Here is a 24,372-nt window from a genome sequence, read left to right as displayed (position 1 = left end):
CAGCAGTGAGACAGAATGGATGGGAGATGCTCCTGTTACAGTATTGGAATGGACGAGACCAGCCTGGTTGTTAACTTGGACCTGACGGGTGGTCTGGACTGAAGGGTTGATTTTAATTGCTACAAAACCCGAACTTGGTGCAAAATAGATAAAGAAAAAGCATTTCTTTAAAGCCCATTCTTGAAGGAAGGATGACCCTCCTGTTCTCCAAGGATAAGACTGTGCCATTGAGGGGATCCCTGGCTCAAATTCTTTCTCTCCCCAGCTCCACACGTGGACACCAGTGTACAATTTGTGGCTCATGAACATGCCAACGTGTGGCATGGAGGAAGGGAGGGAGGCTAGGTGGAGATGAAAACCTTCCTTAGATATCCCCACCAGGAAATATCTGTATAAGAGTGAAAATCAGGATAAACTTCAGAAATTAAAGTTAAGAATGTCTTGAATTGCAAGCTAGCTAGTTGTCTCTCCTTCCTATCGAAGGATGAAGCCAACACTACCTCAGCGCAATTCCGGATGTTTGAGTCCACTGGGAAATTGAGGTGTGACAAAATCCCAGCATGAGCATCCTGGAAGTTTAACTTATTTCATTTTGTTTAATTAAGTCATTGACTTCTGTATTTCTTAGGCACAAAGAACAATAGAAGCGTGAACTGCCCTTCCTTCCAGTTTGAACAAGGAGGCAGGACGAAATTGATCTCAGCGGGGGAGCAGCCTACATGGGGACCGAGGATGGATTTTTTTTCAGGTACCATTTACAAGGATCCTTCCTGTCCTGCTTGTTGTTCTTTCTGACATCCTCCTCTCCGCCCCTGGAATGCAGAGGCAGTTTTCTTCTGTAATCCTTGTCTTTTTGAGCCCTCTCCAGGAAGAGACTGGGTATAATTCTTGCAAAGTTCTGCGGTCCCAGAAATCAGCGGACAGTAGAAAGGATGTGAAAAGGAAGCAGGAAATGCCTTTTACCTTGTAAAATGTCTTATGGTTGCGAAAGATCAGGCGCATGTCCCGTACAAACCATTCCACTGTGTATATCTTCTCAGTCAGCCTTTCCTTGACCAGGTCCAACCACATGGCTTCCTTGAAGGGCTCACCATAATCTCGAATCTAGGGACGAAGCCACCAAAGGGTGATGTTAGCAGCCACCGCGACTGGAATGGATCCAACTGAAATACAATACAAGGCTTTATTTCCAGGGTAATAATGATAATAACACCTGACATCTATATACCAGGCTTTGTTCTAAACACCACCACTGTGTTAACATATGAGCTCCACAACAACCCTTTGAGACAGCAACTGTAATTACCCCCATTTTATAAACGGCGTGACTGAAGGATGGAGAGGTTAAGTAACCTACCCAAGATTTCACAACTAAATAGTGGTAGAGCTGGAACTTGAACCCACAGTTTGGCTTCTGAGTCTGTGCTCTAAACCATATGTTATCTGGCAGAAAGACATTCCCACCTAAGAGAAGGGGAAACTGAGACCTGTGGGAGGTGAAGCAACTGCCTGGTGTCCCAGAGCTAGTACACAGTGGGGTGGAGTTTAAACCAGGTGGTCCCACTCCACGGTCTGCAGCTAAACCTTCTGCTCTCTGCAGACAGTGGCAACCACAGGACTCATACTCCAAATTTCTAGAGTTCTACATAGGAGAGATGCCCAGGGGATGAGAATCATCAAATATGACTTACGTTACATGGAGTCTCTGCAAAAAAGGAGCTTTGTGGATGACAGTAGGCCTTCAAGAGGAGGAACTCACATTTCTGTAAAATGTGAATAGGGCTTTAAAGTGAAATACAGCTCGGAGAATGTGAAGCCAGGCCTGGGCCTGGACACACGCAAACAAGAGCAGCCAAACACAGCCAGCCTTCCAACCATGTTTGCCAAAGAGCCATGGGGTCGGTCGGATTCTGTTAGGACGCGATGTTGGGCACTGAATCACCAGCCTCTGAAGCAAGACGCCAAAGGTTCCCTGTTTGATTCTCACATGTGAGGGGAAAGGAGAAAGCTTGGTGTTCACACCCAACTCACCAACTGCTCCTCAGGCCGCATCCTTCTCGCCAGGACCTCAGATTCCCTGTGACACTGCTGGCTTCCTGAAGACTCCCTCATCCTGCAGAAGGTGCAACTCCACGGGCTCCTGAGAGGTTGGGCATAAGTGAGCAAGGGCAAGGCCCCTGGAAACAGCCACTGTTCCTATGGCTGCCACTGTCCTTCTTTCAGGAATGGCCTATAGACACAGATGGAGGACAAAGGGGACACCTGCTGGATTCTCCAAGCACCCCATGTGAGGTCTGAGCCGATGACCTTCCTTCCATCGAGGGAGTTAGCAGGGGGTCAGCGGGTGGAGGATGGTGTCAGGGTGAGTGGTGGGCCCTCCTTTCCCCGTCTGAGCTGCTGGGAGCACAAGGAGCCTTGCCCACCATGCCTAAGTACTGGAAACTGGGCCTCAATCCCTGGGGGTCCCAGGCCTCCATCAGCCTATTGAGACTGTGGTGAAATGCAAGAACCAGGCCATGTTTCCTGCTTTTTCTGAATAGGCGTAGAACACAAACAACTGGTATTTTCTGTCCCCAACCCCCTTGGGCAGTAGTCTGCAAACCTAGGAAAGGATATCTCTCTGGGACGGTGGCAATGTGGGGGTCCAGACGGCCCAGCTGCAGACTCAGAGACCCAAGACTGTCAGTGATCCCAGATGGAGCAAAGGCTGCCACCCCTTAGGCTGCTCTGGGCCCCACCCACACCCACGATGCTCATGGTCCCGCTCTTCCTTCTGGAGACAAGGAACCAGACACGGAGCCTGCACAGGGCATGCGTAGACGTGGGGCTGGTCTCACTAACCTCTCAGCCTCTGCAGGTGGGATGTGACAGTCCTCATGAAAGGCTCTCAGACAAGTGTCACAGCAGAGCAGTGGTCCCCCTCTACAGCACACCTCACATTCCTTGGAGTTTTCCCGCTAGAAGGGGAGATAATGTGGGCATCGCTAGGATCAGCGAGACCCACCGAATGCTGACGCTGCGGGGCTCAGGGAGACGCCGTCCCTGTGTGTTCCCAAGTGGACGCTTTCAACCCCACTGACCATGGACCTCGTGGAGAATGTTGAGGGAGGACCAGCCTGGCCTTTCACTTGTGGAAGAGCAGGTGGCAAGAATCGTCAAGGCTCCACCTGAACCACAGACTGTCAGAGCCAGAAGGGACTGGAAGGTCATTTAAGCCCTTTTCACATAAAGTGTGGTCTGAGGACCAGCGGCATCAGCATCATCTGGGAACCGATTAGAAACACAGACCTACTGAATTGAAACCCACATTATAACAGGATCCCAGGTGATTTTTAAGTACATGAAATTTGAGAAAACATAGCTTTGGTCAACTCCCTCATTATACAGGCCTGCAAAGATAAAAGGCGCTTTTTTTTTTTTTTTTTGCATCAAAGAAACGTAGTATCTGAGCCAGACTGGCACCAGGCTGCCCGTGCCTGGGTTCAGAGACGCTCCATCCGTTGCGTGCCATCCCAGGTGAGCATGTGGGCAGACTCACAGAACAGTGCCTGATGTTACGGCTGACAAACAGAAAGAAAGATTCACAACGACAGAGAGCTGCTGGGTGAATGGGTCATTTTGTGGGCCTGAGAAACCATATGATGGGTCTTTCTCGCAGCCTTAAAATGTGATCCAGTAAATTCTACAAGTGATTTATGTGAGAAACACAATCTTTACTGCCGGATAAAGACCCACAGGCGGGAGCACCCAGTTCCACTCCCGGCCCCACCAGACAAACAGTGTGGGGCTCCACACGCACAGGGAGCGTTTTCTCTGCACTGAAGGTAGGAGGCAGGAAGAGGCGTCCTTCTGCCTCTGCCCGTCTGCAGCACTACCCCTCCAGATGGATGGTGGGTGGTGAAAAGGAGGGAACTAGACCATCGGGAGCTGGAGAAAGGATTGAAGGGGCTGGGAATCAGTCACATCTAAGGAGAGAAACTCTAGTACTACCCTCAACTGTTCATAACAAGCAGGAGGACCTGGGGGAGGGCACAAGGGGTGGAAATGTTTTGTCCAGTCTCAAAACTAGCCACTCAGCCAGAGTAAAAATTCCCCTTGATCTGGGGAGTTCATCTCTGTCTCAACTGGGAAGGCTTCCTGGGCCCCAGGGCTTCATAAGGAGGGCTCCTCCAACTCTGAAGTTCAGGGCGTCTTTCTGGCCTTCCCATCCTGAACTCAGCTTTCCATCCTGAACTTGCAGGTATGCCCTTCTATGTCCTTGGGGCTGACATTCTTTGGCCATTCTTGCCCTCTGACTGGACACTTGGCCTTCTCTCGTCCAGGGTACAGAGGCCAGTTCCCCAGGTAGCCAGACATACCCACTCCTCCTGGTTGAGACCCTGGTTGGATCCAGAGCCCTGAGTCCCCACCCCCATGATCTAGAGGGGAACAGTTTCCAACCCTCATGTTATGACAGAGAAATGATAGAGAAAGGACATACAACCCGAAAAGATAGAGAAAGGGCACAGAGCTCCACAATCACGTTCTGTAATAGAGTCTGACTCTGGATTTTACGTTTAGTGCTGACAGCTTCCAGCCCCACCTCTTTTTCTTCCCTTCTTGCCACATCTGGGCAAGCTGATAAGAAAGCTCATGAGCTCCCTCCCTCGGCCCCAGTGAGAAGTTCAAACCAGACAGGCCTGGCCCCAGCAAGGGACTCCTCACCTTGGCCCCACCCTTAACCATAATAAAACCTTAGGCTACTCCCTCTCTCCACTCAAGCCATTTCAGACCAGCTTGGGTACCTGCCCTGCTCTCCCCAGAAAGCCTCAGTCTGTGAGTAATAAATCTTTTCATACTCTCCTGGCTCACATGTTGCATCATCAGTTTTGATATCTGAACCCATTTTTTGATGGAGCACTGATCCCACTTCCCTGCAGGCAACCACAAGACAATGGGCTCAGCACGCATGGAGTCTAGATGGCCACCACTGCCAGGGTCTTTCTTTTCTTGCTTTGGTTTGCTCAGTGGCTCTGCTTCCTGCTGGCACTTGCTTTGAGTTGTGTTACTGCCTGCTGGGCCACAGCACTGAGGTTTCAGTAATTCACCATGAGGCACCTTTCCTTCTTTTCAAGTTTAAGAACAGGTCAAATTGGGAGGTTAAATGGAGAAACAGAAGAGAGAATCACTCCTGCTCTAAATGGTGCTTGTATAATGAATTTCAGTCCTTGAAGGCCCTGTTTGAATTTATTCTGGATTCTATAAACTATTTTAACAGAGGGGAAGGTCCATGGGTTCCATTTTATAAAGCTGATTGTAAGTGCTAAAGATTTAGTTTTATTTTAATTTATTATTCATTGGGTCAGATCAGTCACGCTCACTATGGAATATTTTAGGGCAATGGGTGTTATGAGCATGGGGCATTTAGATAAGGCAACAATTTCAATGGTCAAGGTGAGGTATACCTGTCTGTCCTCTATTTTATGTTTGGTAATTCCCCTAAATTATAGATGGTACTTTGTTTAAATTTAGTGGGATACAATTATTCGCCAAGGGGCCCCACCCATTAAAGTCTCTATACCCAATATTATTGAAATTACCGACGCCATCCACCTAGTAACTGGTAAATAATTGGCTGTCACAGATTTCACTAATATGTTCTGTGGAGTGCCCATTTCAACAGCATCTCAGCTGCAGCTTGCCTTCACCTCTGTGGGGATACAACATATGGCTACCTGGCTTCCGTGAGGTACCTCAACAGCTTTGCCACTACACTCAGTCTCTGCAGGCAAGATCCTAACTGCATCCGACTTTCCCAAGGAGCACAGGGACGACACCACACCGATGACACCCTTCTCACTTGACATACTCATTAAGAAGATACAATTACTCACAAAGGAGCTCACAAAAAGGGATGAGCCATCGCCCCAAACATAATACAAGCCAGCTCGGCAAGTTCTGGGCAATATTTGGTCAATTGAGGGCTGTTCCATCCCCGACACTGTCAAGAAACAATTACTGACCCTCTCAATACCCGCAACAACCATCCAGTGTTTCTTAGCCTTTTGAGTTCTGGAGGTGACATCCTCCTCATTTACAGATTGTACTTATGCCCATTTAAACTGATACTTACAAATTGGCCCACTTTGAATGGGGCCCCTCCAACAAAAGGCTCTAGAATCTATCCAAAAAAATTTTAAAAACCAAAAAGCAAAAACCATTCTCCTCAGTCCAACACTACACCATTAGAACAGCAACTGCTGGTTGCATACTGGGTCCTTCTGGAGATGGGGCCTCTCACAGGCCCTGAGCCCAGGACTCTCTGTACCGGCTGTCCATTTTGCCTTGGGTCATGAGAGAAGCACCCTGCAGGGCAGTCACGAAACACATATTTGGAGTATCAGCATCAGGTCTCTTGATGGTACACACATACAAAGCTGGACACCAATGGAGACTGGGTTTATTGCAGGGCAGCACTGCCGTATTGGATAATGTGGCCTACATTGGGCAATTTGTAGTCAGAACTGAACCTCATTCTCATTATGCCAACGTGGCTTCTGATGGCTGGGACTGAAAGGTCAGGTCAAATGTGCCCCTGGCTATCATGTGCTAACACGTGGCGTTATGAGTAAGAAGGAACTATCATATTGGGGCCATTAATTAATGATCTGGACTTTAAATATCTTTATTGTTCTTTTTTTCTGGTTACAAAAGTAATAAATGACCATTATAAAAATTCCACCTGTACATAAATGTGTAATATGGGAGGCAAACGTCCCCTGTAATCCCATCCTGGAATAACCAATTCTTTCAGATATTTTTTTCAGTCATAGACCTACATATTCACATAAACACAATTGGGCTCCTTCCATATATATATTACTACCAGGTTAAGCTTCCTGAAGCTTTCCTGATCTCAAAATCCTTGAGTGGTTTTCCATTAATTGAAGGATGAGTCTACACCCATGAACCCATCCATTTAAAAAAATACCATTCTGTAGACATATCAGTTTATTTTATAATACCAATGGATATTTATATTCTTCCCTAACTTTTTGCTATTACAAGGAACATCCTTGTACATATCAACGTGTTTCAAATCAGCGTGGAAAAGATGGTTTACACAATAAACAGAATTGAGGACCATTGCTTTATCAACTTTGAATGAATCCAGCCAAGGGGCAGGCCAGCCTTCAGGGCAAGATGGGAGAGGAACCGTTGCCTCTGCTGGAGGTTCACATCTAACAGGAAGCTCATGAATGGGACTTGTGTCTGGAGCACGTATCTAAGCACATAAAGAAGGGTGAGGAGGAACAGCTGGTGCAGCCAATGGATGACTGCCATTTTGACCTGGAGGGAGGTGCTGCAGAGACAAAGCTCAGTTCAAACAATTGTTCCATTCTGCTGCTACTGATAGTGAGCATGTTGAATTGAGGTATACTTAATGTTCAACCAAGGATGATCTTCTCGCCCTTTCACATACTGTTCTTGTCTATTTCAGTACCATATTTGCTTTTCAAATCAGAGTACTCTATTTCTGACACTTTTGGTTTGTAATCATCCAAACATCAAGGTCTTTTTCTGAAACACGTGTACATCATTGGCTTTTGTTCTAATCTTTGTTTTAAAGAGTTATTTGCTTCCCCATCTCAAGTTAACTACGAACATAATGGCAGCATGTACATGTACCAGTGTGCTACAGTAGTCGTCAGGAAGATGCCGTGCCTAATGTGAAGGTGACTCGGGGCTGCGAAACTCGAGGACTTGAAGGCAAGCCTTTGGACACGGCAAGTCTGCGACACGGTGACTGAGAATGTGGTAGAAATTCACCTGCTATTTACCTCTCTCTTGAGACTTTTTCTTGAAGGACAGTGCAAAAGCCTTTTCTGAAAGAGAGAAGGGGTGAGTGAAGAGGTTATTCTGGAGGCTCTTCTCTTGTAAACATTGAAGTTCCCACTTCCTAGTGAGTACTGGTACCTGGGCATCCTAATGGGTCTCAAATCTAAGAGGTCTCAAAGAAAAATTGGCTCCTCCCTCCTCCAGTCAGTTCTTCTACTGGACTTCGGTTAAAGATAAAGTCATTTTTTTCTCTGTTACTCAAACCCAAGAACTGTTAGTTCTTCTTTCCCACCCACTCCTTTTCCTTTCCATTCTCTCTAGATAAAATGCTTATAATTTCATCCCAGTGATAATTTTTTGAGTATTATCAAGAGACTTTATGTTGGGTTCTAGGATCACAAAAACTAACACTCTTGCTCATTGCTCTGAGGATGGAATAGTGCGCTGTGGAAGTGCAGAGGAGAGACTGACCATGGACAGAGTGGCTTGGAAAGGCTTCACCAAGGAGTCCAGATGGAGCAGGGTCTTGAGGAGGCTTTATCTGGTGGGGGACCCAGGGAAGCTGCTGGGGGGGGTCTATGTCTTCATCTAGTTTCCTTCCATCCCACACTACCCAATATCACCAAGCTGAGCTTCTTAACTCTCTCCTGACCTCAAAACTCTTGCTCACACTCAAAGTTCTCCACCATCGGCACCAATATGTGTTCCTAACTTTATCACCCACAACTTTTTTCTATGAATGTTTTCCCCCTTTTCAATCATGCTGTTGAATTGTAATGGGAATTTCTTCAGACTTCTGTTATTGAAATTCCACTCATCCTTCAAGGAAATAAACTCATCCCCTATCTGTTTTTTGTCATCATAATACCTTCAGCAGCTGTTCTAGAGTCTTTCCTCCGCAATGCACACTCCGCTTCCAGTTCTTTGCATGTGCCCGTTTTCCTTCAGCTTCAAATTCTTTTGGCGTGAACCAAACTCCTTTCTCATTCTGAATGCACTTCTCTGAGACTCCTGTAAGATAAAGACAGCCCCTTCCAGGATTCATTTCTGTCCTCTGTGAATTCATCCCAAACCTCCCAACCCCTAATCGTTGTGTTCCACCTTTCTGGGTCCAGAGAGACTCCTGGTGAGGTGGGAGCAGTAGCAGGGGAGTGTGGAGTCCTCCTCTCTCAGATTGAAAGAGGGCCCTAAAACCAGCATGAATGGCGGGCGACTGGGAGAGAATATGCAATTTACGTGACATCTACATGTGGCAAGGACATGGCGATCAGTGTCATTGGGCCCATAGACAACTTCCATGTGGGAACAGAGTGGCCTGGCTGCCAGGTGTACCATGACGTGGAAAAGTTGGAAAGTTCCTCCTTAACAAGTGCTTTCTCTTTTTTTCAGCAGCCTAGCTTGTGGAGTCCATTTCCTGAACAATTACATGCGAGGGTATTTTTCTCCCTTCTAGTGATTCCTTCATCTAGAGGTTCCAAAGAGTAGAAGATCGAGGAACTCACCTTGTTCCAGTTTCTCCTTATATAAGATCCCTTTTGCCTCACCACAGGTCACAGGAAGTTCAGAAGAGTGAAAATCCACAGTTTCATCTTCAAGTTGTTCTGAAAGTAGAAGAGTTTAGAATTACTCAGTCTTCATTCTCTCTCCCTCATGAATTCTCCTTTCCAAGAATTCTAATAATAGTAATGATAATAACAATATCAATAATGCAAATGGCATAGGCAAGCTTTCTCCGGTTAATTTGCAGGAAGTCTTCCATTTTGAGTGGGAGATTAGATATATGTGTAGGGTGGTCACTAATAAACAAAACCAACACCACCACCACTTCATCGAACAAAACATTTTACGTAAAGCATATGGGGCTTCTTTGGTGAATGTGCTCTAATTCACAAGCTAACTGGCCATCACCTAAGGATCGTTTATTCCATCAGCATCCTGCTTATCCCTCTGTGGCAATGGAAGTTGCCTGCCCCAAACATTTCTTTGTGTCCATGTAGCTGGAGAAAAAGTCCTCATCTATGATCTTACTGCCTGATTCAAACCAAGGCAAAGGTAAATGAGGTGGTTAGCATTGAGGGGATGGCATCAGTTTTCATTGTTTGCTGTCCTTTTTCATTTTATGGCTTCCCTGTTTCTTCTTCTAAGAATAAAAGAAAACCCTGAAGAGCTCGAGACTAATCTGGAAATTGCACATGGAGAGATTTGGCCACTCAGAACCCCTGAGTAGAGGTGTGGGGTTCCGATTCGGGAGAAACAGCTGTAAAAGGGTTTAAAATAAATACAGGCAATTCCTGCTTTCCCTTTCCCAGCCTCATCGTGGATGAATTCATTTAGGACAGACTGCAGGAGCTGTTTCTTGAGGGCGAAGGGAAGGGCTGTCCATGGCTTATGTTGATGATAGAGGATGTTACATCTGGAATGAGGCTAGGAGAACATCTTGTCCAACTGACTCTCCTTTGCCTCAAACAGTTATTGAAGGAGCCAAAGAAAAATGTATGAGATAGCAAGAGCATCATTGGAAAAAGAACAGAGCAGCATCAGTGGCAAAGAAGTCACTAGTTACTCTGGAAAGATATGAACTAGACAGAGTCAGATTGAGACAGCAGAGATCCCTGAGAAGTGAGGGTATGGCTTCTCCCACAGAATCCCGGAGGATGCCCAGCCCTGCAGGACCAGGGACTATAGGCTAAGTAGGAAGAAGGGGTGGGAAGACCTTTGTTACAACAGCTGGCTGGTGCTCTTGCGTGGGGTGGCCAGCTCCACCACTTGTCTCCAGACTCTGCCCACTAAATATGGCCCAGTGGATGAAAGCACAGCCATGGGAGGCAGACTGTGTGGGCTTGTGATCCTGGCTCTGCAACGTATTAGTGAGGTTCCATAAGTGTGTATTATTGTTATCAAAGTTGAGTGGGGGCTTTGCCACTGCAGCTTCCTAACTTGGCTGACAATGTAGAGCCACGGGTAACTCTGGACCATTATTGCAAACCCCAAGGGGGGTTAGCATGACAACGGGGACCTTCCATAATTCTCTGCCTCATGGAACTGTCTTCTCTAATTCCCTGGGGTAGGTGTAGGTCCAATGAACACAGATGTCCCATACGTGCTCGCAAGCAGATGCGGGAGCAGTGGGTGGCTTTGGGAGCTGCAGGCAGCAAGCCAGGGTGCAGAGTCGTGGGCAGAAGGGGCACTACCTCCTTTAGCTCGTCCAGGCAGCTCACCGAGTCAGGCAGGACCTTGTGTCCTGAGTATTTCTGAAGTCACTGCCCGGACCCTAAGGGAGGGAGACAGCTTTCTGATCTGTTCCTCCAAATCCTGCATTTGGCTGAGCCCCACCTGCTCATCTCAGCGAACAGGGCTTTAAAGATGGAACCTTGAGAGGAATGCCTGCTTGGAGCCCTCTGACATCTATCAGATCACCATTTATAAGTGTCAGCAAACAACAAGGAGCCTGCTATGAAAAGTGAGCAATTAAAGAACAAAGAGAGTTCGTGGAAATGGAAAGCCTGGTGGAGGAAATGAAAAGAAATACCTAACAGAGACAAGGAAGAGCAGAATGGAAAAAACCCAATTAGTGACGGGGAAGACCAACACCAGGAATTCTCACAGGACACAGGGAAAAGGCCCAAGGTGAAAACCGTGCCTGGAAAGACGTGGCCTGGGGGAAGATCTGGGAGCTGTACGATCCGTACAAGAAGGGTCTGTGGGGAGATGGTGTGGCCGGAGGAAAAGCAAGCCAAGGAATAGGAAAAGCAGCACACGCGTTGTACCTTTATTTTCACAACAACCTGTAAGAAAGGGAAGGCAATGATGATGAGCCGTATTTATAGACGGAAGACTCAGACTTGGATCTGGAGAGTGAATTCCTAGTGGTCATCACACTGTATAAGGTGGAGCTGGCATTGAAATCCAGACGTGCTGGACTTCTGGTCAAGTGCTCGTTCCATAGCATCAGAAATGCATCAACAAGATGCTACTTCATTTGCTCGATAACAGCACAGAGACGTCCTTCGTTAAACTAGAAGGCATGATGAGGGCTAAGGAGGCAGAAGAAGCTGATGCTGATGAACAACTGTCAGCATTCACTTGGACTCTTGCCTCCTACTAGTGTTTTCTAAAAAGACCAGGGGGTATTTTTGTTTTTAGTGTAAAGAACAAAGGACTTGGTATTAGAACACCTGGGTTGATTTTAGCTCATGCAAGTCTTTTACACTCTAACTGAATCCGTAAAATCAGCTGAATAATACTTATTTGAGGACTATATGGCAAAATGTAGAAAAAAGTGCTTTTCCAACTGTAAAGTGATGTACATTCTTATATTGTTATCAGAGCCTCTGCAGATGGTTGCGTGGGTTGTGCACTGAACAAGGATTCCACCTTTCCTGGAGGTGGAGGGGCTCTGATTGACATCAGAGACATCTATTTGTGCGCTTCTTACAACAATCTTCCAGCAGAGGGCAGCAAAGGCCTGGTTTCAGGAGTCAGCTCTACACATGTAGGGAAAGCGTGTTGAGAAAGGGGCGCTTTTTCTAGTTCACATGAGCGCACTGCATGGGTGAATGGAGGCCCTGATCTTGGTGCTCATACTTGATGAAGAAGGATGAATAATGTATCGATCTGACAATCATGTAAGCACAAACTCCGCGAGGCACGGAGGAGACAGAGCAATGAGCAAGACCAACCCACTTACTGACCTCACTTGACTTGCACACAGTGAACAGGACGTACACAGACAGTTAATTACAGTTGTGAGAAGGGCCATGGAGAAAAAAATACCAGACTCCATGGAGGCAGGTCAGGGAGACCTAGCCTTGCCTGTCGGGGCAGAGGGTGCTGTGTTCAAGGTGAGGCCTGAAGACGTGTAGCAAGGGGAGTGAGGAGGATGAGGGAATTCCCTTTGGGGAGGGACTGTGTGTGGGGGACGGGGGGGACACACACTCAGGAGGGTCTGAGCAGGCAGGGGGCTGAAGCGTTCAGAGGCAAAGTGGCCTAGGCTTTGAGAATTTGATGGCGGCCCCTGGCCTGTGGGTAGGGATTGGAAAATCCACGTGGATTGTGTTCTGCTTCTTGACCTGGGTGCTGGGGATGTGAGGGATTTTCCCTTGTGTTAATTCCTCAAGCTGTACACTTAGGGTACGCGCCTCCTGGGGTCACCGTCCTGCTCTCCTTCTTCTTGCTCTTTCCTCTCCTCCTTCTCTTCTTGCATTTATTTTTCTTCTGCTTTTTAAACTTACTTCTTCAGCATTACCTTTTGGCACTCTCTCTGCCCTCTTTAGGCACCAGCCACATTGGCCTTTTTTGCCCCATTAAATTATTATTGAAGTCTAATAGATGCTACTCCAGGGTCTATAGACTGGTGCCATCTACAAGCCTGTTTGTTGCAGGTCTACAAAAATAAGGAACTTGTTGAAATAAGTCAGACGGAGAAAGCCAAATACTGTATGATTTACTCGTATGTGGAAGATAGAACAACAACAACAAACAAACACACAGATAAGGAGAACAGACGGGTGGTTACCAGAGCGGAACGGGGTGGGGGAGGGCGAAAGGGGTAAAGGGGCACATGTGTACGGTGACAGATGGAAACTAGACTTTCGATGGGGAACACGAGGTAGTCTATACAGAAGTTGAAACATAATGATGTACATGTGAAATTTCTATAATGTTATAAAATAATGTTACCTCAATAAAAAAATAAATAAACCTGCTATAAACACTCAAAAAAATACGGAGCTTGCAAGTCAATGGTGACACTGAGCACACTGTTTTCATAGCAAGACCTCTCAGTGGGGACAGCAGTGCTTTGATTTCTATTCCGGTCAAGCTCCTGTCGCGTGGTAGGCTGGCCTGCTGAGTAGCATTGGTGCAACATGCTTACAGAAAAATGCATGTGTGCTTTCTTTGCCTTATGTTTGCCAAACATAGAAAAGGCTTGTTATTTCTGGTGTTGGTGAAGATGTAGGGCAAAGAGCACCCATTCCATATGGACAATGGTGCTCACATAAGACACATAAGGTGTGTAGTAGGAGCTACCATCCAGGTGTGTGTAAGTTCACTCTATGATGTTCACACATTGACGAAATTGCCCCATTGTTAAGTGACACATAAATGTAATTACACCTTTTCTTTACTGTGTGTAACTTTCTTTCTTTCTCCGCCAGACTCGCAATCTTCCTTCCTGTTTCTCTCTTTCCCCTTCAACTCCTCGTTTTGTTCATTAATTACAGGCGTATCGAGGGCAGGGGTTTTGTCTATTTTGCTCACAGCTGAGTCTCCAGGACCTTTGACAGGTGCTTGGCACACACCTTCACTCAATTCATCTTTGTTGAACTAATATATAACAGACAGATTTTTGAAAATATTAGGATCATGTTTTTGTCATCCTTATAAATGGTAATGCCCCAGAGTTCCCTCATTATGAAATTGGTAACTTCCAGGGGAAAGGCAGTTACTGGCCAAAACTGAGAAGTCACTGCTCAGTTGAGACTGTTTTGGATATATTACACAAAATATTGAAACACAGAGTTTGTTGGGAGCAAAAGGGGATTTCTGAGTTACAAAAATTACCTTTAAATGCCAAAAGGAAAAGAAAGGCTTGGAGATCTGAAAGTCAAGTTTTCCTAGAAGCCACTGGTACAGAAAACTCAGCCTATGACGGAGTAAGTTTCCTCCAGCCAAGGAGGGCAATGGGTCTGGGAATTGAGAGGAAGAGACAAGGGGAGGAGAAGGGCATGCAAGGCGGTCTGAGTCCCCTCCCAGGTCAACCCCGAGGATTGAGGGGTGCTGGAAACAAGCAGGAAACTCAGAGGTGTCCAAAGCAGTGACACTCACGTCGTGATGCATGTTTGGGAGCTGAGAGGAGAGGCCCTCCCAGGTTGCCCCAGACCCATAAGGGCAGGAAATTCAAGAGAACCCCACGGACTGGCACACCAAGAACCACAGAAGAAGGAAGGAGAAAGGAGAGGGGAGAAGGAAGAGGGAGAGAATGCAAAGAAGAAGGAAAGTGTGATGAAGACCAAGAGAAATAAAACAGAGGAGCCAGAAAGATGCAGCTTCATAAACTGCTCTTTCCTCTGCTGCAGATAACACTGGTTTTGTGCATGCAGTAGATGCACGGTGAGCAGGCATTGGTTGGCTGAGGCAGTTTTGAATGCTCAGTGACTCCACGTCTCACTCCCGTTCGGGATCGGGAGTCTGAATCCTGCCTGCCCATTCAGGTTTGCCTTGTCTGTTCCTCCTGGCTCTGATCCTGGACTGGACACAGTCCTAATCTGAAAGTGGACTGGTGCCTCCTGTCCACCCCCACCTCCATTCCTTCCCAGTGATAAGAGAAAAGATGCTTGTTTGAGCCAGCATGGCATCTGGGTCGTCCTTCTTTCGTGAACAGGAGTCCTTTGACTGGGTGGCTTGGGGGCAGGGGTGGGGCTGCCGTGCTCCACTGATACCCGGGTGGCCGTGTGGCTGGAGAGGAGGCCACACTGGTCTGCCACGAGATGACCCAGATGAGCACCGAGGCAGTAAGGACCTCGTGCTTTGTGCTTACCTCTTGACAGCCCTTTTTGTGGACTTGACTGGCTACATTTTTCTCTCAACTTTTCTAAAACAGAAAAAGAAAAAGTCATGTCTATGGCTATAAATATTGATCTACAAGCTTGAGATTCAATACCTTTAAGTAAATTTTTTACTGTCTTTCCATCCCTTTTGAAGGCAAGAAAACCATCTTGCCTTATCTGAAAAAAGTACTCCATTTTACTTGGAAATAAAGAAGGACTGAATAAAGAAGTAACAGAGATATACTTAATTATTAACATTTAAAATATGCCACTTTCCAAATTAATAACTAGTTTTTTCAAGACTAGGAGAAAATTTAGAGAAAGATTGTTACAAGCCATAAATATAAAATATTTTTTTAGCTGAAATTCAAAGCCAGAAATCATACAGGTAAAAAATGAACAGATTGACTATTTAAAAAATTATAATGTTCATACTTTGAAAAACATCCTTACAATAGCAACACAAAACAGAAAAATTTCAATATGTAACATTAGAAAGTTAATATTTTTAATAAATAAAGCAAAAGATGATTAGTACACTAGGAAAGTGGGCAAAAACATAATTTGAAAATGCTCAAAGAGAAAATGCAAATGAAAAATTTATTTAAGAATCATCTTTAGACCACTAATAATCAAAGTTTTTGATTAGTTTGACTAATAATCAAATATATTGTTACAGGGAATGTAAACAATTACATTTTCTGCAGAACAGTTTATATAATATAATACATATAGTATATAATATAAAACTTAAGATATATAGACTCCGACCAAGTAATTTCACATTTAGAAATTAATTCTGAGGAAATTATAGGACAAGTGTGCAAAGATACAAACACAACCAAATACGATTTCCATTTTCATACAAAACCTGTAAATAACTGTCCATCAGTAGGTAGTTATTTAATTACATTGTGGTTAACCATACAATAATGCACTACGTAGCTAAAAGATAGGGAAATAGATAACATTGACATGAGATATGTGTGTTAAACACTAAAAGAAAAGCAGTTTCACTATTAAAAAGATGTGTACTCAAGGGCAGAAATCCAATAAAATTAATAACCTTTACTGGTTCATTAAGAACATTCTTATGTGCAACTAGCTTTTTTTTATGGTAAATGGTGGGGAAGAAATGCAATGACTACTCCTGAGTGTCAGGGACACTGCTCTGATTTGTACTAAGGCACCAGCAGTTTTACCTGCTGTGGGTCTTGCTCCATGTGTACAAAGGTCAACATAGAGAAAAAGGCAAATAACATCTTTTAATGAAGACAGTTTTGACCTTGAAGATCTACTGAAAGGGTTTCAGAGACACCCCCCAGGGGTTCCTAACCTCACTTTGAGCCTCTGGTCCAGGGGCTCAGATAACTGACTCCCACTAGATGTCCTTGGGAGAAAGTATTTGCAAATCATATCTATGATAAAGGGTAATATCCAAAATATATAAAGAACTAATACAATTCAACAGCAAAAGACACAAACAATCCAATTTAAAAAATGGGTAGAGGATCTGAATAAACACTTTTCCAAAGAAGACATACAGGTGGTCAATGGGTGCATGAAAAGGTCTTCAACATCACTACTTATCAGGGAAATGCAAATCAAAACCACAATGAGATAGAGCTTCATAGATGTTAGAATGGCTATTATCAAAAAGATAAGAAATAACAATTGTTGGCGAGGATGTGGAGAAAAGGTAACCCTTGTGTGCTGTTGGTGGGAACATAAATTGGTGCAGCCACTATGGAAAGCAGTATGGAGGTTCCTCAGAAAATTGAAACTAGAACTACCATACGATCTTGCAATTTCATTTCTGGGTATTTATCTGAAGGCAATGAAAACACTAACTTGAAAAGATATATGCACCCCCATGTTCACTGAACCATCATAGCCAAGACATGGCAGCTAGGTAAGTATCCATCAATGAATGAATGGATAGAGGAAATGTGGTGTAACATACAATGAAATGTTATTCAGCCATGAAAAAGAAGGAAAGCTTGCCACTTGTGACAACATGACTGGACCTTGAGGGCATTCTGCTAAGTGAAATAAGTCACGCAGAGAAAGACATATACCATGTGATCTTGCTTTTACGTGGCATCTAAAAAAAACAATGAACTCATAGATACAGAGAACAGATTGGTGATTGTCAGAGGCAAGGGGTTGGAGTGCATGAAATGGGTGAAGGGGTCAAAAGGTACAAACTTCCAGTTATAAGACAAATAAGTCACGAGGATGTAATATGCAGCATGGTGACTATAGTTAATAACACCGTACTGTATATTTCAAAGTTGCTAAGAGAGTAGATCTTAAAAATCCTCGTAACAGGAAAAAAAATTTTAACTATGTGTGGTGACAGATGTTAACTAGATTTACTGTGGTGATTATTTTGCAATATATACAAATATTGAGACCTTATGTTGTGCATCTGAAGTTAACATACTATGTCAATTATATCTGATTAAAAAAAGCACCCAGCTGTCTTTGATTAAGCTAGACATTAAAGAGATGTGCAAAAATGTAAAATGATGCCACTCTTCTCACTAATTATTTTAAATTTGGAAAAGATAACTTATTTTTCATAAAAAATGTTTTTATGTTAAGTGATTGATTTAGTGTTACTCTTAAATCAATTAATACCTAAATATTTTTAAACAATCGGTTTTAATTTCTAATAAGGTTCATACAGATAGATATAAAGAACATGAAAAAAGCTCTTTGAGATCCTCAATAATTTCTAAGATTGTAAATGAGCCCTAAGACCAAAATGTTTGACAGCTGCCGCCCAGGCCACAGCTGAGGTCAGCAGGACCCTAGGAACACAGCTGCTTCTGCGCAAAACCTCCTCAGATGCAACAGATCTTTGTTCCCTCTCTGTCCCTCTTGTCAAACCTCACCATCTTTCTCTGCACTTCTCCCTCCTTCACTATTAACTTTACATGTCCACCCAACCCTGTGCCCGCTCCATGACAGACCCTCCCACACTGAGCATTCAAACGGCAGATTCCATTACCAGCCTCATCCTCTGATGCAGACATTTGGACACATCCAGTCCTCGCTTTTTGGACCCTTGCCATGACCTCTGAGTTCCCGGTTGAGTCATCCATCCTTTGAGTTGCCTGATCCATGACTTGGAGCTTCTGTTGGATTTCGTGTACAGCTGAGGATGTCCCTGGGCCAAAGAGTGATTTGTGAATAGTTTTAATTGGGTTCCCAGTGAACCCCATCTCCCCCTGTTAGTGATTTCTTTCTCATGCTCCCAGTCCCTACCCTTTCAGGAAATCTTTGTATTCCGTACCTCACATATACCTTGCTATTTCTCTATAACTACTGCTCTCTTTTCTTGTGTGTATCTTTCTTTCTCCCCAGACTCGCAATCTTCCTTCCTGTTCCTCTCTTTCCCCTTCAGCTCCTCGTTTTGTTCATTAATTACAGGCGTATCGAGGGCAGGGGTTTTGTCTGTTTTGCTCACGGCTGAGTCCTCAGGACCCAGGACAGGTGCCTGCCACACACTTCACTCAATTCATCTTTGTTGAATGATTGGATAACAAGCAGTAGATTTTAAAATATTAGAATCATGTATTTTTACCTTTATAGATTTCAATGTCCCAGGATCCCCTAATTATGAGATCGGTAACTTTCAGGGGAAGAGCGGATGCTGGCTTGACTCAGGAAACCACTGCTCAGTTGAGACTATTTTGCATTCACTACACAAAATCTTGAAACGCAGAATTTGTTGGGAGCAAAAGGGGATTTCTAAGTTCTAAAAATTACCTTAGAGCCCACAAGAAAAGCTTGGAGATCTGAAAGTCAAGTTTTCCTAGAAGACACTGGTACGGAGAACTCAGCCTATGACAGAGTAAGTTTCCTCCAGCCAAGGAGGGCAATGGGTCTGGGAATTGAGAGGAAGAGACAAGGGGAGGAGAAGGGCATGCAAGGTGGTCTGAGTCCCCTCCCAGGTCAACCCCGAGGATTGAGGGGTGCTGGAAACAAGCAGGAAACTCAGAGGTGTCCAAAGCAGTGACACTCATGTCGTGATGCATGTTTGGGAGCTGAGAGGAGAGGCCCTCCCAAGTTGCCCCAGACTCTTAAGGCAGGAAATCCAAGAGAACTCTACGGACTGGCACACCTAGAACCACAGAAAAAGGGAAGGAGGAAGGAGAGGGGAGAAGGAAGAGGGAGAGAATGCAAAGAAGAAGGAAAGTGTGATGAAGACCAAGAGAAATAAAACAGAGGAGCCAGAAAGATGCAGCTTCATAAACTGCTCTTTCCTCTGCTGCAGATAACACTGGTTTTGTGCATGCAGTAGATGCACGGTGAGCAGGCACTGGTTGGCTGAGGCAGTTTTGAATGCTCAGTGACTCCACGTCTCACTCCCGTTCGGGATCGGGAGTCTGAATCCTGCCTGCCCATTCAGGTTTGCCTTGTCTGTTCCTCCTGGCTCTGATCCTGGACTGGACACAGTCCTAATCTGAAAGTGGACTGGTGCCTCCTGTCCACCCCCACCTCCATTCCTTCCCAGTGATAAGAGAAAAGATGCTTGTTTGACCAGCATGGCATCTGGGTCGTCCTTCTTTCGTGAACAGGAGTCCTTTGACTGGGTGGCTTGGGGGCAGGGGTGGGGCTGCCGTGCTCCAGTGATACCCGGGTGGCCGTGTGGCTGGGGAGGAGGGCATGCTGGTTGGCCAAGTGATGACCCAGATGAACACCAAGGCAGTAAGGACCTCATGTTTCTTGCTTACCTCTTGAGAGTCTTTCCTTCTGTCTTTTTTTTGAACTTGACCAGTTATATTTCTTTCTCCTCTTTTCTAAAACAGAAAAAGAAGAAGTCGTCTCTATGGCTATAAATATTGATCTAGAAGCTTAAGTCAACATCTTTAAGTAAATTTTTTTCTGTCTTCCCAATACTTTGTGGAGGCCAGAAAACCATAAAATCTACGTGGAAAAAGTACTCCGCTTTACTCGGAAATAAAAAATGATTGAGAAAAGACGTAACAGAGGTATACTTAATTATTAACATTTAAAATATGCCATTTTTCCAAAATAATAACCAGTTTTTCAAGACAACAAGACTATAAGAAAATATAGAGAAAGATTGTTATAAGCCACAAGTATAAACAATTTTTTTAGCCAAATGCACGGCTAGAAATCACAAAGGTAAAAGATGAAAAGTTTTGACTGTTTACAAAATTTAAAATGTCCGCACTTCCAAAAACATCATTCACAATATTAAAACAAGAAAATGGGGAAAAAATCCAATATATTTAACATTAGGGGATTAATATCCTTAGTAGATAAAGCAAAAGATGAACAGTACACCTGGAAAGTGGGCAAAAAATCATAAACAGAAAATGCTCAAAGAGAAAATGCAAATGATAAATTTATTTAAAAAATCATCTTTAGACCACTAATAATCAAAGTAATGCACTGTTTAGTTTAAGGATACCCAACCCTTTAAAGAGTTTTATCATGTCTAGTGTTGGTGAGCATGTAGGAAATGAGCACGCATGTACTGTTAAAAGGAACATTAAACAATTACATTTTCTGCAGAACAATTTGGTAACATATATAAAATTATACAGTAGGGTGCTATGTAGCTAAAAGAAAGGAAAATAGATAATATTAACATTAAGACGTGTGTTAAATTCACAATGAAAAAAGGTTTATAGAAGAGACTATATAGTATGAGTGAGTATATATATATAAATATACAATAAATATATAAATGATAAATGTATATGCATATTTGTAAGGTGTATAAATACAGTGGGGGCAGTTTAAATAGGAATTTAACTTTCTGATTAATAATTTTCTGTACTCTTTGCACTGTATCAGACAGGATAGGATAGGCTATACATTAACTAACAAAACCAAATCTTGGTGGCTTAATATACAACAGTGCGTTTCTTCATCACGCAGAGTCCTCTGCAGGACCTGCAGTCTCCAGGGCAGCTGTCCTCGGCGTGGCGGTGCTGAGATTCCCACTGCCTTAGCCTCTGGCATCTCCCTCTTCCACACACAGGAGAGTAAGGGATGCTGTGCAGTGGCTCTTAGGTGCTTTGACCCAGAAGTGAAACCCATTGCACCAGCTCATTGGCCAGAACAATGGCCATGGATCTGTCTCCTGCAAGGGGCTGGGAAACGTAAGCTTTCCAAGTATCCAGGAAAAGCAGGGGAATTGGAAAGAGTGGAGAGCACCAGTAACGCCCACTACAATAGCGTGCAGAGCGAGTACTGCTGGTTATTCCCCTATCTCTTGTCTCTCTCTTTCCTTAGCAGTAAAACCCCTGATTTTGAGCTGGATACCTGTCCTTCTAGAACAAAGACTGCATTGCCCAGCCTCCTTTGCGGTCAGCTGAAGCCATGTAACTAGTCCTGGCAATGAAGTGGTAACAGAATTACTAAATGCAACCTGCAGATAGCATCCTACAATAGAGCAGGAGGTGTGCCCCTCCTTGACCTTGCCTCTTTCCCTGGAGGAATGCAGACTTGTTGACTGGACGTCAGTGAAGGGGATGCCACATGCTCAGGATGGTGGAGCAACAGGTGAAGATGAGCCTGGAATTTTATGGTGTATGCAAGCCCCTGACCATCTATCTCCATAGAGGAGAAGGAAAGAGGCTCTCTTATGTTAGCTACTATTTTTGGGGGCGTGGCAGGAGCAAGCAAATCATAATGGCTGCCACAAGTATGGAAAATTTTCTATGCTGAAAAAAAGTGAAATCACTGTTTTAAGAAGCTCTAGTCTTTTGCTGGCTTGGATGTCTTTTGTAGCCCAAAGAGCATAATAACCACTAGGAGTAACACCAAATCCACTCTAACAGAGACCAAATATGTCTTTACACTTACGCTTTTTCCCGGGAGATATTCCCAAAGACTGTTTACTTCCATTATCCATGGGATCTAGAAAGTAATGAGAAAGAAAGCAATTCTGAAATAAGCAAGATTTACATTTTGTGACCACACTCATGTCAGACAGTAATGAGTTGGCAAAGCTTTGACAGTATTATTTCTGAGTCCCTTCCTTTCTGGAATTCAGGGACCAAGATGCTAGTCCTGTGCCAGCCAACCTTTATCCAAGGGATCTTGGGAAAACCCATTGACCCTTTACATGTCTCAGTGTTCTCATTTGTAAAATTGAATAAATTACTCAACCTTCTCCAAGGGCTGCAATAAAAATAAATAGAATTTATCCATGAGAAAATTTGAAATATTCCTATAAAAGTGAGTACAATGTAGGAGAAACTTAAAAAATAATAATTTCTATTTTAAGGTGGTCAAATTTAACCCATTGTTTCTTACAATAATTTGATACTTGTCATTTGAGAGTCACATTTGTCATGTGAGAGTTCTGTGAATTTGTAACACAGTGACCAAATCACGAACAGACAGAAGGATTCAGCTTTGCCCCCTCCAAGGGTAGTGGTAGCAATGTGCATAACAGTAGCAATGGTCAGAAGTGAGTTAACATGCACCGTTTTAGCCAGGCATGCCCACAACAACACTGTCAGTTACGGGTGCTCAGTCATACTATTCTATTTGTGATTAAGGTGATCTGTTTTCTTCCTTTCCCAGAAAGGTCATGTGAGAAAAATGGAATTTTGAGCCTTAGGAAAAAACTTGATCCATGGCTGGGCACTTTCAATAGAGCACCATGAATACACATAGAGCAGGAACTCTCAGCAGTGGTGATGTTGCCCAAAAATTGGCTCCTGGGGGAAAAAAATCTTATTCTTCTTATGTATAAAGCACAAGTAAATATATGCAGTCCATAAATTGATATATAATGTATTTGAGATATTAAAATATCATATGGAGGGGTTTGTGATTGGAAAAAATCCTGAAGTGGACTCCTTAAGGAAGTGATAATGAAAAAAAGGTTAAGAAACTCTGGTTTAGAGTAAAACAGCTCTGAATTTGGGCTCCTGATGACCACACTCTGAGACTTGCAATCCCTTATCTGTACCGTGCATGATTCCTGGTGGTGTGCTAGGTGGCTCCTGGGGTCTCCTTCCTTCATTCACTTCTGAAGCGTCATCACTGACCTCTGAAAAAAGAAACAGCATTCCTCTTAAATCTCAGAAAATGCCTTCTGGAAAGCTCCATGGGGAATCTCCCAGAGATCTCAGAAGGCCGTTGCACACTCTGGAGCCAAAGGCTGGAGGCTCCAGGTCATGCCTGAGCCTCCATGATGCCCTCCTGAGAATGCATCTACCTCTGAGTCTGTCTGCCACTTAGGGGAGGAGCAGAGCAAGGCTGGTCGGCAGTTCCCCTACTAAGGGAGATGTCTAGTGGGAGTCAGTCATCTGAGCTGCTGGACCAGAGACTCACAGTGAAGTCGTGAACCTCTGGGGGGTGGGGGTCCCTGAAACCCTTTTAATAGATCTTCAAAGTCAAAACTGTGTTCAGTAAAAGATATTATTTGTCCTTTTCACTATGTCAACCTTTGAACACATGGAGCAAGACCCATGGCAGGTAAAACTGCTGGTGCCCTAGTACAAATCAAAGCAGTGTCCCTGAACCTGTCATTGCATTCTTCATCATCACTTACTCACCATTAAAAAAAAAGCTAGTTTCGCTTAAGAATGTCCTTGATGACCAGTAAAAATTATTAATTTTATTAAATTTCTACCCTTGAGTGCACATCTTTTTAACAGTCTTTGTGAAAAACTGGAGAGTACATATGAAGCCGTTGGCTGCATCTCGAAGTTCATGGTTGTCTCAAGGAAAATACTTGTGTGATTGTTTGAGTTGTAACTCACTGTATTATTCAGTGAAGGAATATTTTCCAAATGTCCATGATATTATAAAATCTTACATGAGTAGATCTATTCAAAATGTAAAGTAGCATAATGCATTTTATTGTAACAAAGTATGAAAAATTCATAGATATGGTTTCAGATTCTATCTTACAACCAACCTTTCAGAAACTAGCCCTTGCAGAGTTTGGGTGTAGTAGCAAAGACGAATATTCACGCACATCTCAAAATACTGTTGAAAT

At 44.1% G+C, this 24,372-nt stretch overlaps 1 protein-coding gene across 3 annotated transcripts in view; it reads right to left on the bottom strand.

Moving 5' to 3' along the window:
• SP110 (SP110 nuclear body protein) overlaps window positions 1-24,372 on the bottom strand; it is a 43,611-nt gene that overhangs the window by 1,793 nt on the left and 17,446 nt on the right. Inside the window, exons 9-20 of one of the 3 annotated variants that reach the window (XM_070489448.1) lie at window positions 23,338-23,418; window positions 22,221-22,274; window positions 20,114-20,179; window positions 18,385-18,543; window positions 15,359-15,412; window positions 9,321-9,419; window positions 8,687-8,829; window positions 7,821-7,865; window positions 2,842-2,957; window positions 2,032-2,140; window positions 1,692-1,763; window positions 964-1,104 (exon numbers count right to left, since the gene is read on the bottom strand). In XM_070489448.1, the coding sequence (XP_070345549.1) occupies window positions 964-1,104; window positions 1,692-1,763; window positions 2,032-2,140; window positions 2,842-2,957; window positions 7,821-7,865; window positions 8,687-8,829; window positions 9,321-9,419; window positions 15,359-15,412; window positions 18,385-18,543; window positions 20,114-20,179; window positions 22,221-22,274; window positions 23,338-23,418 (1,139 nt within the window). Of the gene's footprint in view, window positions 1-609; window positions 1,105-1,691; window positions 1,764-2,031; window positions 2,231-2,841; window positions 2,958-7,820; window positions 7,866-8,686; window positions 8,830-9,320; window positions 9,420-15,358; window positions 15,413-18,384; window positions 18,544-20,113; window positions 20,180-22,220; window positions 22,275-23,337; window positions 23,419-24,372 lie in introns of those variants that run through there. The other 2 variants (XM_070489447.1, XM_070489449.1) reach the window with 2 other exon arrangements.

Source organism: Equus asinus, chromosome 19, assembly GCF_041296235.1.
Source record: "Equus asinus isolate D_3611 breed Donkey chromosome 19, EquAss-T2T_v2, whole genome shotgun sequence".
NCBI lineage: Eukaryota > Metazoa > Chordata > Mammalia > Perissodactyla > Equidae > Equus > Equus asinus.
Note: the sequence above shows the minus strand (reverse complement) of the source record. Positions and strands in the feature narration are given on the sequence as shown.